Source organism: Epinephelus moara, chromosome 16 (genome assembly GCF_006386435.1).
Source record: "Epinephelus moara isolate mb chromosome 16, YSFRI_EMoa_1.0, whole genome shotgun sequence".
NCBI lineage: Eukaryota > Metazoa > Chordata > Actinopteri > Perciformes > Serranidae > Epinephelus > Epinephelus moara.
The window spans coordinates 35,853,372-35,873,680 of NC_065521.1; the positions used below are offsets into that span (position 1 = coordinate 35,853,372).

The 20,309-nt window shown below is 41.8% G+C and overlaps 2 protein-coding genes across 11 annotated transcripts in view; one reads left to right on the top strand and one right to left on the bottom strand.

The window, feature by feature from the left end:
- The window catches only part of camta1a (calmodulin binding transcription activator 1a), a 929,980-nt gene that overhangs the window by 93,676 nt on the left and 815,995 nt on the right, over window positions 1-20,309 (top strand). The window lies entirely within an intron of this gene.
- The window catches only part of LOC126402390 (ankyrin repeat and SAM domain-containing protein 1A-like), a 102,095-nt gene that overhangs the window by 14,212 nt on the left and 67,574 nt on the right, over window positions 1-20,309 (bottom strand). For 6 of the 10 annotated variants that reach the window (XM_050064300.1, XM_050064297.1, XM_050064295.1 and 3 more), the window contains 3 exons: window positions 20,150-20,219; window positions 15,466-15,581; window positions 1,540-1,638 (listed from right to left, as the gene is read on the bottom strand). In XM_050064300.1, coding sequence (XP_049920257.1) covers window positions 1,540-1,638; window positions 15,466-15,581; window positions 20,150-20,219 — 285 coding nt within the window. The remainder of the gene's footprint in view (window positions 1-1,539; window positions 1,639-15,465; window positions 15,582-20,149; window positions 20,220-20,309) is intronic. The other 4 variants (XM_050064299.1, XM_050064296.1, XM_050064302.1 and 1 more) reach the window with 1 other exon arrangement.

Below are 20,309 nucleotides of genomic sequence, written 5' to 3' on the forward strand. Positions count from 1 at the left end.
CCCCACAAGAAATCCTAATTTTGCCTTTAAGTAAAAGTACCAACACAACAATGTGAAAAAACTCCACTGCAGTCCTGCACCACATGTTAGTTAAAGTACATAGGTATTGTCAGCTAAATTCACTTTAAGTATCAAAAGTACTCATTCTGTTACTACATTATATACAGTCTGGTAGTTCAGTGCTGTGGTTCTCAAACTAGGGGTCGGGCCTTACAAAGAGTCATAAAATAAATCAGAGGGTCATCAAAAGATTAATGGGAGAGGAAAGAAAAGAAAACAAAGTTCTGCAGCACACATTGGTATTCATACTTTTCTCTTATCTTGTCTTTGTTTGGTGAAATACTGTTTAATCTCAGTTCTCTGGGCAACACAGAACAGAACAGTTATTTATATGAAACCATCCGATAAGTTTAGAGGGGAAATCACATTCTGGTGGAAGTGTTAGCAACTAATATAAATCTGAAATGTGACATCACCTCGACTATACATGTTTTTGGAAGGGGTTACAAGCAAGAGAGGGTAGAAACAATTGCATGATATTCTATAGGTTCATCATAAACAGGGTTCCTGCAGACTTTTTAAAGTCAAATTTAAGACGTTTTAAGACCTTTTTAAGACCTAAACAAAAAAAAATTAATACTATTTAACACCAACAAATGGCATTAATACACGGCAGTAAACATCATGTTCACATCTCATCTGTGCTCCAGTGCCTGATGCTTTAACTCTCATCGCCCAAAGTTTTTCAGTATATCTTCTAAATTGCCTCGATGTCGTTACTTGTGACCGCGTTATGAGTAATAAAGTCATAAAATCATATAACTAATCATGTAACTAGATACAGTAATAGGTAGATTTGATTAGGTTTTCAGACATGTCTCCGTTAGTCTAAGTTTCATCTCAAAATTTAAGACTTCTCACAAGTAAAAATAAGACTTTTTAAGACATTTTATGGGCTTAAATTTCCAAACTCAAATTTAATACTTTTTAAGACTTTTTAAGGATCTGCAGGAACCCTGATAAAGTAACTTTATCCTGAAGGATAAATGCAGTGCAGTGTTAATGAACCCCAGGTTTTAACAGAAATGGGGAAAACTGCATTCTCCTACTGTGCACCTTGGACATTTTAATCTTCAAAAATGAAAAATATTTATATCCATTGATGAATTTAAGGGCATCATAAAGAATGTGGTGACAGAGACATGTGCTTGTTTTTCTTGAGAGGCCATTATGTTTGAATAGTTGTTTTACTGTGGATTTTTGTATTATATGTTGTATTTGTTGCATTTTAAGTGTGTTCTGATTGGCTGCCACCTCAGCCAGCTCTCTTTTGTGAAAGATATTTTCAATCTCAAGTGTACTTCCTGGTTAAATAATGAACAAAAAACAAATAAATAAGTAACAAGTGCAGCATTTCCTTCCTTGGTATTAAGGGGAGATTAGCACCTTTGTGATCTAACATCAGAAGCAAAGCTAAACACTGAATCAGGTCTTACTGTGATGAGATGAGTATTGAAGTAATAATCAATGATTTGTCACCTTTGGTAATGAACGTGCTGCGTGCAGGATCTTCTTCCTGTGGCTTGGGTCTGTGATCCCAATCTCTCTCAAGTCCTGGTCCTCCATTACATTGCTCCCCTATAGGAGAAAACAAAAAACAGGATCTCTGTTACATGACATTAACTTTAATTTCTTAAAGCTGAAGGCAAAGCATGTTGCAAGAGACAAAATCCTCCATAAGAACAGCCTATGCTGCAGGGGAAGTATTGATCATGAGTAATGCCACCATTGCAGAAAAAAGGTCAATTACTGTTGAGTGAGATCCTCAGACTCCTCCCTGGGACCCAACCTAGTGACTGTAAAGAGGCCATGTCGATAACCCCTTAAATGAGATGTAAGTGTGTGGGGGAGGGGACTGACAGGGGCGTGTGTGAATGATGGTCAAACCCGTCTTTGGTTACACACTGTATCAGCTTTGGGACTGTGTGGCAGGTAACGGAGAACGGAGCGATAAATCAATGTCAGAACTGCAGAGTGGTCAGCGATATGATGGAAGGGTAGAATACCAGCGCGTCGATAGGTGACTCTAACTGATGGCTGCGGGGGAGAAAAAATCAAAACATCCTGACGTCTCAAAGGAAAGCCTCTGTTTCTACACTGAGCGCCATTCATTAGCAACGTCCTGTTAGCTGATGTCTTTGTCTGACAGTCTAAATAAATGAGTTATTACAAATCATTACCACTCCAGCGACCAATCAAAAGTCAGCAAGAGCTCCAGTTACTTCCTGTTGACTGTGTTACTTCTAAAGATGGAGGTCAGCAGCTAAATCTCATGTGTTAAAGTATCATGGTGCTTCATGGGAGCTGCTGCCTCAGGAACAAATTGTGACGGCTCAGGGCACATGTGGCTGACTCTTCAATATGTACCTCAAGTTAATCCTATAGCGCTCACCTCTGCACACACACACACAGCAGTAACAGGATAGCAGAGAAGCTGTCTGTAGGTCAAACCTGACAGCCTGATTTTCATGCAGACACTGTCGATGCAAACGAGGGGTGGAGAGGGTGAGGAGAGGGGAGGAGTGAGCCTGTCACTGAGAGTAAAAACTGCAGAGTAATGTGTGTAATGCTGATCGTACAATCACACTGTTACTTGTAATTTTGCTTTTAGATACTAAGAAACACTTCTGCAGTGATACAACTCTCACAAGGCATACTGTATGTGTTATGTATGTTATATGAACAGCTGAGCAGCTGGTTAAGAGTTTGCATCAACCTGTGTGTGGGAATTTTGACAAAGAAAAAAAGAAGGAAAGAAAGAAACTAAACTATTGTAAACTACTTAGTCGGCAAGATTTCATTGGTTGCTTAGTCGCAGAAAAAAATAGTGAAACTTTATCATGAGCTGCGCCTCGTCAAAATAAAGCAAAACCTATATGACTGGACCATGTGGGAATTTAATTTGAAAGGACACACGCAAGAAGTGTCCACCCTCAGCAGTCAGACAGGAGTCAGGTTAATTTCCAGGGCTGGTACCTGCGGTTATTCCACAGGCTAGTTAATAACATGTCGGCAGGAAATCCAAAGTGTGGGATCATTTTGAGAAGGTGAAGGACGAACCCAAGGTGATATGTAAACTCATCTTCACTGGTCGACTACGGACATTAGCTTACAAACTTTATTATAACAGTGTTTAACTTTATATGACGGTATTTTTTTAATCTTTGTTATGACTAGGGCTGCCCCTGACTGAGAATTTTCCTAGTAAACCAACAGTCATCATTTAGGGCCATTAGTCGACTAGTCACCCGCATGTTTATGATATTAATTTAATCATTAAATGATATATTTTGGGCGGGGCAACACAATGGTTTGAGTTGAAGGTGTGAGAAAGAATAGTATCAGTAACATTGTTAACACTGTGCTACATTACAGAGAAATACAAAACCGTACTAATGAACCTTCATTAATATAGGCCTGTATTTTATCTACAAGTGCACGTCACACACTGAGCGAGCCGCCTGTTAATAGATAGATAGATAGATATTGTTTATTGTCCTTTCGGAAATTTTTCTTGTCTGTGGCCGTCAGAAAAAACAGAAAACATTACAGTGAAGACACCACAACACAAACACTTGACACTGCAGACAAAACCCTCAGACAATTCATAACATGATGATGATGATGACGCTGTCGGATAATGGGCATGTAGCTACTTACATGTTTCAGACTATACGTGATCGACAGTTAGCTGTCAGCAGAATGTTAAACTGTTACCACAGTGATGTTAAACCTGAGGATTTATTCACTGTGAGCGAAACAAACTAACAGCTTTCCAGTTCATATTTTGATATTATTTGCAAGTCACAGTGGTGCTCCATGGTCGCAAAATGTGATTAAACTGTTGTAGCCTGGAGCCCTGCAGGTACAAAAACACACGCCTCGCCTGCTCACACACTATTGCCCAGGAGGAAGTGGTCTGGATGGCTGGTGTGTGTGAGGTATCATGTTTGTGCCTGTGGCTTACAAAACAAAAAGACATGACAATTTATACTCGATCTTTGTGATATAATCATCATACATCAAGTATAATCGATATATCAGCCACCCCTACGACAGACTGGAAATGACAGAGACAAACAGACAGAAAGACAAAGAAAGATGCAGACAGCAAAAAGACAGACAGAACGAACAAGAACAGACAGAGAGACAGAAATAGATGAAAATGGACAAGGAAAGACAGAAATGCAAACAAAATGAGTGCATGAGCTCTCACAGGAAGTTACGTCGGTCATATACGGTGAAACACAGCCTCACTCACAGCTCATATTGACGTGACGCATCTCCTTGGCTTTCTTAATACCTCGCTCTAAACTGACATCTTAAAGCCCATTATCTGTGAGCAGCAACACGCCGATTGCTGCCTCTTCAGCTGAGGATTGAAACTATTTGGAGAGCTGGATAGATAATAATGCTTTCAGTGTGTGGATCATTGCATTACTGTCCCACTGGAGATTAACTGATAAATGGCTCTGTGGGGGAAATATAGCTCTAACAGAGCCAATCCACAGTCTTTGCTCCCATTTCCTGGATTGTTTCTGCACTTCTTACTGTTAACTGGATGTGTTTTAATGCAGCAATTTAGTTACTTATGCAGGCACCTGCTTTCTGCTTTGCTGCATCCAAAGTGCTCTGTTAATATGACTTTGTAGAATTTTCAGATGCTGTTTATAATAGTCATCACTAAGGTAAGCACAGGAGAGGCTCAGTAAGGAAACGCATTTAAATAATAGAGCTTTTTCACTGCAGATATCTGCAGCTTGTCAAAATGTTTGGTGTGAAAAAGCCAAATTATTTTATCAGAACAAAACACTGGTAGCTTTTTCTCTGTATCTCTGTCTATTAAAGGGATGGTTCAAATCTTTTGAAGTGAGGTTGTATGAGGTGCTTATCCAGTGTATTACACACAGATGTCAGCTGGCACGCTCCCAGTTTGGAGAAGCAGGCACGAGCACCACTACAGAAGCTAAGTAACGTACTGCTGTTGAAGGGGAGGTAACAAAACGTATTTTAGACACCTAAAAACAAGTCCCACCTACTGAAAACAAAATTGGTTTAAGTGAACACTATATTTAAAATGGTTTCACAGCTTTACCCTGCTGTCAGACAAAGATTTCCGAAGGGGAATTGAAGCGGTTATTTTGCTCTCCTAAAAGCCAGACTCCATTAAAAGGATCATTAATTTAACACAGGAGCTGCTGGTCTACTGCTGCCTCGATCAGTTAGTATGTTTGTGAGACTTTGGTGTTTTAAAGGGTTAGTTGAGATTCACCAAAGTCACACAAACATACTAACTAATCGAGGGAGCAGTAGACCAGCAACTCCTGTGTTCAGAAAGCTAAAATCACTGTTTTTCTCAATGGAGTTTGGCTTTGACGAGAGCATATATGGGAAACTGACACTAGTAACAGCTTCCACATCTGAAAGGGCTGCCTGCAGCAAGGTAAAGCGGTGAAAATATTTTCAATAAAGTGCACAATGAAGCTATTATACAGTTTTTTAGGTGGCTAAAATCTGTGCTGCTGCTGTCCCTGTCCACAGTCGTACATCACGTAGCTTCCGTGGTGGTACTCCTGCCTGCTTCTAGAAACTGGCTGCATGCTGACCAACATTATACACCAACTTCGGATTAGTGCCTTACACAAAAGATGTGAATTATCCCTTTACATCATGTTGGGCTTTGGACTGTTGGTCAGACTAAGATGTCACCTTGGTCTCAGAGAAATTGTGGTGGGCCTTTATCCAGAATCTTCTGACATTTTAAGCCCAGTTCAGACCAAAGATCCGCGACAAGACAAGTTGAAACATGCAACTACTTGCGACAAGCTCTTCTGCACCATTCTAAAAACCTGCCGGTTCACACCAATGCAACTAGATGAGATGGTGTATCATCTCTATGCAACAACTCTCTGTACTTCCGTTCTGATTTCCAGCTTTTCAGGTTGATTTTGTGGCTGAATATAATTTGTAGCTTCTTACAATATGAATGACGATAGTGAGAGTAAAATACTGGCTACAGCTGCATTTGTAGTAGTGATGAAACGGGGAAAACATAAACAAAACGAGCATCAGATGGACTGTATTCATGATAAATACACGACAATAATATAAGTAATCAGAGCTGATTAGTTAGTCAGTGAGAATGTGTGTCTCGGGGCGAGCAGCAGTGACCCACTGTTCGACACCGGCACACAGTGAGGATGGAAACAGGGAGCTCGGTGGGGAAGGAGCACCTGCCACACGATTAACTTTATGACCAAACAACACCAACAGACAAAATAATCTTTAGTTGCAGCCCTACCTGACATAACTAGACATTTCTAGGTTGGAAGTAAGGCTGCAACTAATGATTCTTTTCATTGTCAACTAATCATTTTATTGACAAATATGTTAAAATGTTGAAAAATGACGGTCTGTCTCTCCCAAACCCCAAAATTATGTCATCTAATGTCTTGTTTCGTACTCACGCCAAAGGGTTTTAGTTCACTGTCATGGGAGAGTGTGTAAAGCTGCCAATATTTGAACGTAGGAAGCTGCAATAAGAGTATTTTGGGTACTTTTATAGTACTTTTCTATGAAAAATGACTCAAACCGATTAGTCGACTACTAAAATAGTCACTGATTATTTTAATAGTCGATTAGTCATCGATTAGTCGACTAATGGTTGCAGCCCTAGCTGGAAGTTGAGCTGATTTGTTGCAGTGTTTATTTCAAACCACATTTAAGTTATCCAAAGCCTTCTGGTTTCTGTTTGTGATCCGAACAGTACCATCCAATTACTTTAGTGGCAGGTAAACAGTCCGTGTGGAGAGCAACAGAGGCAGAACACATTTTGCCAAAATGCAGTGTTGAACATACTGGCTATCATCTGATGATGATTTAGCCTTTTTTTTGGCTTTTTGCCTTTGTTGGATACGGTGGTGGGCCACAGACTGGAATCCAGCCCGCAGACGCTGTGGCAAGGACATTACTTTTGTATATGTGGCGTCTGCTCTACCCATCGAGCCACTGGGCGCCCCATGATTCAGCTTTTTATTAGCATTTTTATTTATTTATCCACATTCATATGTAGATATACGTTTGGTGATTAGCTGAAATGACTGTTGCATGGGAGAGAAAATCTTGGCCCATAAAGTATATCTGCTGGCTACACCAGCTTGCTGCCTGAACTAAACTCTACTGGATGCAAGGACTTTAAATTTGAACCCTCGTAAGGTGAAAGATACTTAAAAGGGATCATCTTGTCTTTGAGATGTAGCAGAGTTGATGAAACTCCCATCTCCCGCAACATTAATATTACATTCACCTCTGCTTTATCTTGATAAGCCATTTATCCCCACACAAAGACTCCGAGAACACAAACAGTGTGACTTGAAGGGACGTGCCGGTGACAACTCTGTGGGGAAAATCCTGACTAATGTGGCTCCACTTTTTCCTCAGCAGGTCTAAAAAGTGAGAATACATTAGTTGAGAGAAAGCTGACATCAGCACAACTCGGGTGAGAAGAATAGATCTAGAGTATTGTAGGCTAGGTGGTTTTGTGTCTGCGCTTGGTGCGGCCCATCCATCTCTGCTTTCCCCTTTCCTCTCATTAAAATGCTGCTCTCTCCTCGGCCGATCCAGAGAGCAGCGACAGCGGTCCCTCTGGTTTAAAAGCATTCTGAATTCAGGCCAGGGCCTCGAGGGCACGGATCACTCATCCTGACCGTCTAAAGGACAGCTAACCAGCAGCACTGAAAGTCATAGTTTGTCCTCCTAAACTGGCTGTCATAAGAACACACAGTCACAAAGAGACACGAGGAAACGGTGACAGACAAAAACAACAAAAGCATTTTAAAATGAGCCATGTATTCCGTCAAATTCCTGCACAAATGTTTTTGAAAGAGGCAAATGGACAACAATTCATCACCACCATTACCCTAGCAGCAAAATCAATTAATCCATCCCCATTCCATGAGCCTCTAATGCATGAAGCCATTACTGAATTTCCAATTTGTCTGCAGGCTTTGGTGGCATTGACTATCTCCAGTGTAACTGCTCCGCATTTATCCAACGACAGAAAATAACAACGTGGACAGAGAAAAGACAGGAGACACAATCGAACTGAGATTACACAGATGCTGCACAGCAGTACAAACAGATGTTGGGTCGTGCAATTTATAGATTAAAGCCAAGTTCTTTCTTGAGAAGTTATTGCTTCTGGTGCACACTGAGTCACCTCCACTGACATGAAACATAAAGTAAATTTGCTCCTCTCTAGCCGTCCCCATGAATGCCAGCTTCAAACAGTGATGTCCCTGCAGAAGTGCATCGGCGACACAGTTGCCTCGAATACAAACTAAGTTGGAGCTCAGTTGGCTGATCCTGTCACAGCCGACGACGCAGACACCAGAAGCTGTGCTCAGAAGAAGAGGAAGAGGAAGAGAAGAGAGAAAAAAGAGCGGATTCGTTTCAGCAAGCATTACTTGTCAGTACCAGCGAGGGCTGGAGCGCAGCACGGCCGCACAGGGCTTGTTTCATCGCTACATTTGCTCCATGAGTCGATAAAAAGCATCTAATTGGTTTCAGAAGGGGCTTGTCTCTGCTTCGGTGCTTGAACACAATACAATCACTGCTGTTATTGATCCACTTCTACAGCGAGCCTGCAGGATAGACAGAGATCACAGCGTCTGACTGGCAGAGTAAACACTGTTTAATTAGTGATCTCACTGCACAGCGGACATGCTGTTTCTCAGCCATTGTTTGTCACTGCTGTTCTTACCCGCGGGAAGATTAAAAGAAGGGAGACTGGCACAGTGTGCTGCTCAGTTGACGCTAAATTTCTACATTTGACGATGAAAAGGATTAAAAAGACTGTTACTGCCTGCACAAGAATTTGACTTCTTGACTATCATAACAGCTCAGCTACAGAGGAGATATCAGGGCAGTATCATATTCTTAAAGAGATTCAGCCTGAGGGTTCTATCTTACACCCGACGCAAAGCGCAGCTGTCATTGCAACTTTCAGACCAACGCAGTTGTCATTTTCACGGCCAGCGCCTACGTTGTGTAAGAAGAACATGTACTTGTGCCCATCTGTGCACCCATGGGCGTGTAGGTCTTAAAATGAGGTGTGGTCAGGCCGCAGAAAGCCATTATACAATTGACCAACAAAAACTTGGTCTAATATATGAATAAGGCAGAGCGCTCACATCTTGAGTTTGCCAAATCTGCTCTGTAAATACTTTACACCAGGAGCAGGGGCAACTGTTTTTTAAGGAAATGGGAGATGACACTGAATTCATATTAAACCCAAATCACACCTTTGATTAAATAGGGACAAAATACACCCTCTTTGCGCCTTGCGTCTCACCTTGCACCCAGATTATATGCCATTTAATTGACAAAAGTGGAGCTAGATTCACCCTAAATGCACTCTAGACCCTGAGCTACAGATCATGTTCACAGGGCCCACAGAGTCAGCCATGATTCTACAGCGATGTACGTCTGTAATGTCTATGTGTATGTAGAGTTTGTGTGTTATTTAGAGCTGATACATGGGATCAATTTGGTAATTACGATAATGGATTCATTCAAATGTTAATCGGTACGAAGAAATTGTTCAATATTAAATAAATCGATAAGACATGATGAAATAAATAACTGCACAGTAGAAAATCTATAAATGAATCAATATATTATGAAATAATAATGTGAATCATTAAATTTTAACCTCATGATTATGAAATGGTATGTTACCAGTTATTTTCATAATAACACAGATGACGATTGAGTGACGATTAGACATATATTATACATAAAAATGAGATTTAACAAAAAAGGCTACAGTCAACTATGACAATAAGAATAAACAAGTAACATTTTATAATATCGTGCTGAATTATTTTACAAATTATTTTTTTCTGTATTTTATGCAATTTATTAAAGGAACAGTGTGTCAGATTTTGGGAGCTTTAATGACATCTAGTGGTGAGAACTGCAGATTGCAACCAGCTGAAACTTCTCCCCATTAAAAGTCCGTCTGTGTTTTTTATTCAGGAGGTTTTTACCGTAAGCCGAATTATCCGCAGAGGTCTCTTCCTCTCCAAAATAAACAGACCAGGTGATTAAAACTGGTAAAAACACTGAATAAAGCGGTTTCATGTTACAAATCCGTGTTTCTCCTATGATGTTTGGCACAGTGCAGGTGGGCAGCACCTGCTAATGTGTGCTGACCATTTGTCTTTGATAAAATAAAAAATATTTACCTAAGGATTGAAGTTTTTCCTTATCTTGGTCTTAAACTTAAAGAATTACTGAAAGTTTGTTAAACCGTTGCACAAAGAACCATAGTAACCAGAGTCAAGGACAAAAACATAAAGTACCTCTGACTCCATCAACCGCAACATGGTTGAGTTTATGGAGATATATGAGAAAAATTAAGGCACCCCTAGAAGAGCGTTCCGCGACCGGGAGAACCCAATGGACACGCTTAATGATGAGCAAATGAATGTGTACTTTAAATTTTACCAGAAGTCAGTTTATGATTATGACCATCTGGGATTTATCACTCAACTTCCCGAAGCTGCACTCTTCCAGCCCCTTTATAATTAATGAGTGCTCTGTGGTTTTATGCAATGGGACCTTTCCTGTCAGTTATTGGCAAGGTATTTCATGTAAGGCGTCATACTTAAGAAGCAAACTTAAGGTGCTCTGTACTACTGGCCCCGGACATTAAGGAGGGTTTTACCAGGAGCCATATTATCCGCAAAGGTCTCTTCCTCTTTTAAAACAAACAGACCAGGCAATTTAAACCCGTAAAAACTGAATAAAGCAGTTTCACAATAAAAATCTGTGTTTTTTCGATACTCTTGTTGCAGAGGCGCTGCTGACTATGGCGGCTGATGTGAAAATGTGTATGGCCCTTTTCTGATGATTATAAACTGGAAAAAAAGCCAATCAGACTGGTAACCGTGCCAACAATGAAACCTGTTCCTGTTCTATCCACCTCAATGCACACGAGCACATTTAACACAATTAGAAAAGTTTAGCAAAGACAAGGTGACTCAGAGGGCAAATCTCATTTCCAAATGAGACCCATTTGTGATTCTTAAAAGGTCAACATTTACCAAGAGAAGGACACGCTGTTTAAAGCCTGCAGCTTTTTTTCCCAAATCCTCTGGAGATTTCAGGAGGCCAGGTGGTCTGTAAGCCGCGTTTAAAGATAGAAAAATTGCCAGCTCTCCGCTTTGGAAAAAAGAAAAAGAGCGAGTACTCAGGGCTGAGGATGGTGTGAAAGACTAAAAGACAGTAGGAAGATTAAACCTGGAGAGTAACTTCAGAGGCTTCGGCACAGAATTAAACATGGGTGTTGATGACACCGGATGAAAAGGAGAGAGGCAGATAAATGTGGAAATGCTCTCCTCTCAGGTTATGTAAAGGAGATTAAAGTATCATGCAGGTATCAGTGTATGCTGAAATTAGTCAGACACAGCTGGGGTCTACAGCTATAAGATAAAGAGCACGGAATACTCACATCTATTTTGGTTTTAATTTGTGTAAAGGTTCTAGCTTTGTAATGGTATCCATAACAGTTAAACATTGTTGCTTAGTAAGACAAAATCTGCTCTCTGGAGAATATACAATATTTATAAGTCTAATTAACACACTGTAATTAACAAGAAACCATAATGGGCATAATTTATCTCCAAACAACACCAAAGAGCCACCTGCCATACTCTAACTTTAATATGCAGTCAGAGGACGGACAAAGCAACTAAAACACCCTATAAAAAAGACTAAATGTAACTTCATAACTATTGAATTAACTGAGAGGTGACTCATATTAGGCTGCATGAAGTTTAACGCCCTTCTCTACACACTATACTCCATATTCTATTAATCTCACTGTGGGTTGCGTTCAGCTCATGACTGCTGTTGTCATGATTTTTGAGGTGGCTGCCCTAAATTTACAATTTCATAGTCTGTGCAAAATAATGCATTGAAACAGTGGGTTCACCCCGGGCAAACATTTTATCTTTCCACACAGACAGAAAACCTCTTGTCGGATCATGAAAATGCCTTTGAAGATACAACACGCTGCTGGATAACGGGTTTTAACACTGTGTGACCGAATCAAGGAGTAATGCGGAGTACTGAGGTTACAAGTGTGCCTTTGACAAGATGACATTGCCAACTACACAGTATGTGAGGTTATTAACACAGCAGCAAAACATTATATGCTATGTAAAGATATAGTGGTGTAATGGCGTCCTGAGCACAGAATGAAGTCACACTCCCTTTGTGTGTGTCGTAATCCAGACGTCTTTGTTTGTTGTTGGTGTGGACGTATCGACCACGCATGCAGTCCCTGTGAGCTCTGTGTGTGTATCCCACTGGCTAGCTCCTCACTGCCACTCACTGCATTTATATGATGGTTACGGCTGATATCTGGACGGTGTCATCGCAGCATAGAGCCCACCCTCTGGTTTCCCCCCAGGTAAAACAGGCCCTTTCACACACACACTCCAACCCTGAAATTAGCTAGATATTACCTGCAGTGTGTATCCGTTTAATGTCCGAATCGATTGGATTGGACATTTTACTTTTTTTTTTTCTGCCAGCTCCCTAGGACAAAGTCTGTGTAATGTCCGATTGAGCCCATGTGTGAATAGAGCAGGTAACTGTGTGGAGAATTCACAGCAAGCGAGTGGGCGTGTTGATGATGCTTCCTGAAGAAAACAAACATACGCGGCTGAAGAAAGAGGTTCATTTACACAAAGACGGCAAGAAACTGTCTCACTGGAGAGATGACGAGATTTGGGAACTTCTGTCAGTAAGGTCCGAAGCCGAAATCATCATCTATTTCCAGTAGGTGACAGCTGTTTTGACACAAACAATCTACTGTTGTGTGCTACATGTGTGAAAGAGAACAGCTGATGTTAGCTCTGTCAGCACTGTTGTCATTCTTAGCACTGTTTATTAAGGTAGCACTGTTAGATGCTCACTTCTAGCTCAGCCACCGTCGTGTTGAGAACTGTGTGCAGACAATCCTGAACCAGACTCTGAATGATAGATATGCTCTGAATGTAACACACAGCTCATTTAAAGCAACATAAGACCACAGACATGTCATGGGTCTGGCTTGAAGGAGAACTGGTCATAAAAATAGAGTTGAATACAGGGATTGTTGAATACTGTGGAGGATTTCTACCTTTAGGGCTGTAACAGAAATGGAGCTACACTGGCTCATATACCATCTCATCTCTACACATTTATTCAAAATATGATTGAATCACAAAATGGCCAAGTGCAGTATCTAAATTTTTTGATACAGTTCAAATTTGTTAAAACATACCATTACAGATGCAGCACTGTTGTGCTACAGAGATGCTCCTGCTCTTGGTTTTTTTTCAGTGAACATGAAATACAAAAAGTACCATTACCACTAAAATCGTGACTCATATCTCAATATCAGCCAAAATAATCGCAATATGATGTTTTTAGCATATCATGCAGCCTTCAAGCTAACCAAGCTGACGGCTAGCACCTCCCTGTCCAACAGAAAACAGGCCTCTAACTCCACATCACTCTTCATCCCCATCCTCTCCTTAAAGTGCTCACCAGCAAAAGCGAAAGCCCGCCGCAGATTTACTCTAATTTTGTCTGCTTGCTGCGTTTTTTGGCGCTGTGTCCACTTTTTTCGCAGCTTCCTTCTGATGAGTGCTGCCTCTACCTGGTTGCTACCCTTCAATAAAGTCCAAACCTCACCTGTGTGCTGTACCCAGAAACATCCCAAATGCAGATAAATTTGAAAATTAGAAAATACAGGTAGTCGTCAGCATCCCTGAACACACTGCCACACACTTCTAGTAGCTCATAAGTGATTACTGAGAGAGATTACTTCTGTATGAATATGAGTATGAGTACTTCTGTTTTTTTTTTTTTTTGTTTTTTTGTAGGAAAATCCTGCACAGTTTATCTTTAAGATTGTTTTCTTTGTGTTGTACAAACTATAATTATTTTTAAACCTTAGCTGAGATTAAATTAGTCAGATGAAATGGCCCAAAGTATTCTGGTATGCAGATGATTAAAAATTGGAATAGATGTTTAATTTTGATTTATTTAACTTTGTTAACTTTTTCCCAAAAGCCTGAAAAAGAAGGTAAAATGGACGATTTAATTAGTATTTACTCTGATCTCTCGAGTATTATATACTGAATGTTTGTCCGAGATTCAAAAATTGTTTTTCTTAGTTTTGGAGGGTTGTTTGGTTTATACATTATATGCAACACTCTAGATCATATTCTTGTATGAATATGTGGTGTCCTGTAAGCCCATGTGGGGTGGGCATTAAATAAGTTGCATGTACATGACATTGTACGTGTCAAGAATTTTGAGAGTTGTTGTTTCTCTGCATGTACAGTCACAGTTTCTCACCAAACACAAAAAGTGAAATCAACTGTGGTGTTTGGATGGGATGAAAACCAGCAAACAGCTCTTCTCGTGTTAAAGAGAAGATGCATGACACGCCTGATGGAGGAGAAAACAGTTTTCATCTTGACACACAAGACGGCAGTCTCATTCCCAACATACCCACCGGCTCAGCCTACCAGCTGGGCCCCTCTTTCTCTCCTCCATCAGTCCTCATTACTGACACAAGCAACGGAGCCAACTCATAGTGGCGTCGCACACTTTGGGCTCTATAAACTTGTCGGATTGGCAACAGCATCCCATTGCTCACTGAGACGTCTCTCCGTTCTGGCCAGGCATCAGCTGCTTCTCAGGCAGCCGGCCCACTGACTGTAAGTGAGAGGCCACGACAGCGGCCTCCTCAGATGGAGACAGACTGTCTGAGAGTCTGAGAGCAGCATAAACCTAATTCAAGACGCAACAAGGAGTAATGATATCATAGTTCCCGTAAACAGAATATTTGACAGCACGGATCAAACTGCATATTGTCTGGTTGAAAGGATGTGTAAATCTAGCAAACATCGATGAATGCTCTGCCTCAGAGCCAAGAGGGAAGCTTCAGCCACTGAATCACTTAGAGGATATTGTGACTTTTATAAAGCATGTGGTGTAATGTGTGGTATTGAGTTATGTGTTGAATCTACTCAGAATAAACAGTTTCTATAATAAAATCTTGCAGCTGCTGAAAAACAAGTGAGACTCATCGTAAAAAGGGAAGGGGTCGTTACAGGATTTCAGCTAATTGAACTTCAGACGAAGCTAATGGGATCATCTCACAGCTAATGGAGGGTGGCGTCAATTGGATTATTGCACAAAGACACAAACTGGAGTTAAGCAGGAGTGAGACAGTGAAAGACAACAGGAAACAGATCATAAAAGTGAGGGAAGACAAGTGGATGCAACAGTCAAGAGCATTAAGGTCAATTTAGACATTAAAAGAAGTGGGGAACTCACCATGTAGTGCAGGTCATCGAAGCCGTTCAGGAGTAGTTTGCTCTCGTACTGCGGCAGCCCCACGTGCTCCAGCCAGTCTCCCACAGGCTGGTCCAGCAGCCGGCCGGCAGCACCTGCTGACAGGGGAAAGCGCTTCAGGAGGGAGAAACCTTTCAGCCGGTAGCAGCGGCACTCTGAGGAGGAGACGTGGCATTGCCACATCATTCTCGGCCAGCAGAGCCGAGCGCACCAGCAACAGGAAGGCGGGGGAGACAGTGTCCTCTGTGGACAGGGCGTCAGCTCCCGCAGGGCAGCGGGGGCCGAACCACAGTCACCCAAGATGGCTTAACGTACCCCTGATCTCAGGGGAGAGGGAAATGATAAAGGGCTGTGAGCTGGTCTTTACCAGCTAATATCCATTAAATTCTCTGCTGTGACAGTCAGTCAGGAACATGCCAAAAACACATTTACAATCAACAAGACGCTGCCTCACTGGACTGAACAACAGTTCATCTCCAACTTGGAAAAAAGTCAAAATGTCCCATGTCAGGAGGTAACATCTTGTGTCCAAAAATTAAGATGATTTAATTGAGATCCAGTTTTGTAATGAAGAGAAACTCAGAGATAAAGTGTTAACGTGTTTCAGCCACGCAGAAAGTTCTTTGGAAACTTGCAGCCAAGAAGCAGGTGACAGTTAATTACCAAACAGGCTCATCCCCGATTCACAGACACAACCTGCTCAGCATATAATCCACCACGCACGATCCAGACAGCAATCTACCTGAGAACATGACAGCGCTCACACGGAGAGTGGCAGGACAGACAGAAACTTGCGACGCCACTGCCATGAGCTGAGATTGATTGAGAAAAAAAGCGACACTGACGGCTGTCAGCAGCCTGAGCCGAGGGGAGCCTAACCTGTACAAGAGCAGACAACTGCCTCTATTTCTTTACATATTTCGATATAACTCAATTTGAAAGCAAGAAACACACATTTTCTATTGTGAGAATCACACTTAAATTACCTTTAACTCTTAAGTGGATAACAGCATCTCAACCACTGTTAAAAGTTACATACCACCTAGAAAAAGCTGACAACCTACATTAACAAACAGATATCAAAACCTAACATTAATGTGTAAAATGCACATTTTAAAGCTTTTTTCTCTCCTTGTTAGCGCTCTCATCATCCATTCAACCTTGTGCAGAACCAATCCTGTTTTAGAGGAGATTTCCACGTCATAAATCCCATTTTTGGTCACTCCAGAAGCTTAAAAATGTGTCAACGGAGTAAAAAATCCAGTCAAGGATCCAATCACCTCCTTCAAAGAGCACTTAAGTAATAGCTGGCCCCCAGAATGAACTCCTCTGCAGACGAGAGTGCTCAAACTGTCTCTCCTCAGTCTGGTACAGTCTGTGAGATGTGGTCAAGTCCAGCAGCAGCCACTTCTAACCCCTCAGTAGTCCTCTGTGGGCTGAGGAGTGGACCACCTAATCCTACAGATGCCGTGGTGGCGTCCTTCTATTGTCCTGGCTGTTCACAATTCTGCTGCCTGCAATTCCTCTCTCCTCCCTTACTCTGTCTCCCTCTCCTCATTGCACACGCTTCCCCACTCCTCCCTCTCTCCCTCTCTCTGAAACACTGCAGGTGGCTGCTCTATGTCAGCGCGAGCTGCCGTTTCAGCTACAGACCCTCCACCCCTCATTACTCGCAGTCGCTCTTCTGTATCAGTCTTTTTCTTTTTCTCACACTCATTAGGTTTCCTTCACCCTCCTCCGTCATCTCTTTCACTCTGATGCAGAAGTAAATCAGCAAAGAGCAGAAAAGTACAAGAGACTGCAGGCACAGAGCCAATCAGCCAGAGACATCACTGCTCCAGTCAACACTGAGAGGAGGCAAACACTGGACTGAATCAGAGCGGGTAGGGAGGGAAAAAAGTGCATCAAATAGAGAGGCTCCTCTCCAGCGAGTCCCTTGATGGCCTCCTGACAGCTGCTTCATTGAGACAGAGCTGAGGGCGCGCTGGCTCTGAGATGATTGAGGCTCACACATACAGAGGAGGAGTGGATTCAGGCGTGTTCAGGCCAGATAAATGCAGCGAGTGATGGGCCGCTAACTACTTCACTGCAGTGGTCTCAGCTTTCCTCATGTCTACAGAGCAAAATGAGCTCATCCCCTGACATGCGTGCTGGTTAATATTTAAACAGCTCACTCGGGTGCAGGGCATAACAAACAGCAGGGCTCAAATCAGAAGACAGACAACTTTTGTGCAAAGCCGCTGCAATGCTTAAATATATTAAAATGTGGCTGAGGGAAAGTGTGAACTGGAGGTGAGTGATGAATAATGTGAAAGGCTTAAGGGAAGGAGTCAATTGTGCGGGTTTACTGCTACAGTCCCCGGGCGCCATCCATCAACTCTGACGACAGGCTTTTGAAAAGCCCAAAGAATAACAGGAGAGCAGGTACAGAATCCCTAACACAAAGACGTTACTTCACAGAGTGAAAAAGCTAGATCTAGTAAAGTGTCTCTCAGGTGCTTTGGTCTTAAAATAAAAATACACCTGGTGCCTTCTGAGTTAGGTTTAGAGAGCAGTGCTTAGAAGCTAGGTGGCCTGTGTCACACACACACACACATGGAGCAACCACTGCTTTGAAATAAGAACAGGGTTCCTGGTGGGAGTTTGCATGATAAGGCGACTAGTCCAGTGGTTCTTAAACTGTTTGTCCCAAAATCTTCAGGCACACCTGTATTTATATGTGTGCACAAAAGCTTCTATAATGTGTGTCATCACCCTTAAACGACATGGGTAAATAAAAATAAGACAGGTAGCTTTCGTGATACTGTCTACTGACTTTTTTTTCTCTTTTCTTTCGTGGTAGGTCGTCTTCGCTGGTGATTTGTTGTAATTTGCTCCAACCAATAAAGCCATTCATTGTCCCACTCACTGCTTTCTCCTTTTAAATGTTATCATCCCTCACACTGGCTGCCAATTGGGGCCTCTGATGTGTCACACGCTTAGAAATCCCACGCGACAAATTGGTTTAATTAAATTAAATTACATTTTTTAGCCAGAGTTTGCCTCTTTATTAGGAAATGGGTGCGCACAACATACTGAATAGAGTCACTTTAGATTCATTCATAACTTTTGGTGCAGGCCCAGGTGAATATTGCAATAATAATGTGTGGTTAGCACAAAATCCCACGGCACACCTGGATTGGCATCATGGCACGGCACACCATTTGAGAAACACTGGACTAGTCGGTTAAACATTGCTACCCTTCTGAGCCCGCAACAAAAATAACAGTCCGTTAAATTTATCATTCAATTTATTATTATTCTATTGTGTTCACTCACTAAAAATGCTGTTGTAATAATCAGGCACATTTCCTAAAGATTTACTTTCCTTAATGTTAATTGTTAACTTTCATTTTGTCAGTTGTTTTGTAGGATAATGTGCAATGTTCACACTGCATGGTGCAAAGCGCTGCACATTTCAGCAGCATAGAAATTACAATTTGTTTCTTGAAAAATGTGATTAACGCCTTAAAATGGCTCTTATAATTTACACGATATTTTTTGGACAATTACAATTTCTAACATTATAGATGAAATTGGGGCGGCAGTAGCTCAGTCCATAGGGACTTGGGTTAGGAGACAGAGGGTCGCCGCCTCAAGTCCCTGTATGGACCAAGTATGGTGGACTGGTGGCTGGAGTGGTGCCAGGTCACCTCCTAGACACTGTCGAGGTGCACTTGAAGCACCGAACCCCCAACTGCTTGGGGCGTCTGTCCACGGGTAGCCCACTCGCGTTGACATCTCTCCATTTAATGCATGCATAGGTCCTGTTTGTGCATGTGTGTGTATTTCGGGACTGTGTGTATATGAGTCCACCAGTCTACGTTTAAACTTCTGTTCAAACATCAGGGAAATTAGTCGTCATTAGTTCCTACACATTTTCCATTTCAAAATTCAAACAAACAAGCAACAAGCTAAATGAATCCATTAGGTCTCCACTCTCTGCACCGCAGGTCGAGTAAAGCTATTTAAAGGTGTTTTCTTACCACTCTGTGCAGCTGCTAATGTCGATCCCTCTTCTCACCTGTTCTATTAAAACCAACTGTCTGCTCGCATTATACTTTTGTACCCGATCCTCTGTTGCTAACTGAATCGCAATTTGTTTTTGGATCATTGACCGTGTGTCCCAGACACCTGATTTCCCCTGAGGGCGCCGATACGGATCAAAGCATTCGGAGGATGATTATACAGCAAATCCAAGCAGTTCTGGTGTGGAGCACGGTAACTGTCAGAGAAGTTCCTGTGAGAATAAACCCAAGTGAACCACATACTTAGGCTGATTAAAGGTTTTCAGGAAATGTAGGCAGAAATACTGCCTGCCGAGATCTCTGCCTACTGCCAAATGGGTTATTTAGGGTTTCTACATTCAAACTTGGAGCGCTCGCAGTAAGATTCACAAGAGATTAATAATGCAACAGTGGTGAAATTTATTACAGAGGTGAGCAGGAACAGATAAAAATCAGCAGTAAGAGCTTAAGAAAAACGACTGAGTTCACTCTTTTCCCCTCAAATTTTCAGCTGTTGCCTGTAATTAATTCTTAAATATTAAAAAACCCACTCAATTTATAGCTGTTGAACTCTAATTAACATTTAACAGGATGAAAAGGCAGTGACGATCATACTGTACCTGGTGTAGCATATTGCTGATCTCTGGAAAAATCGATGCCAGCACCAATCAGCGTCATGATCTTCTCGATCTGAGGACAGGAACAGAAGACAGAGATAAGAACCTGGAGCAGCCTGCGTAGTTTAGCCTCCACCTCTCACCAGCAGCAAAAATACAAAGA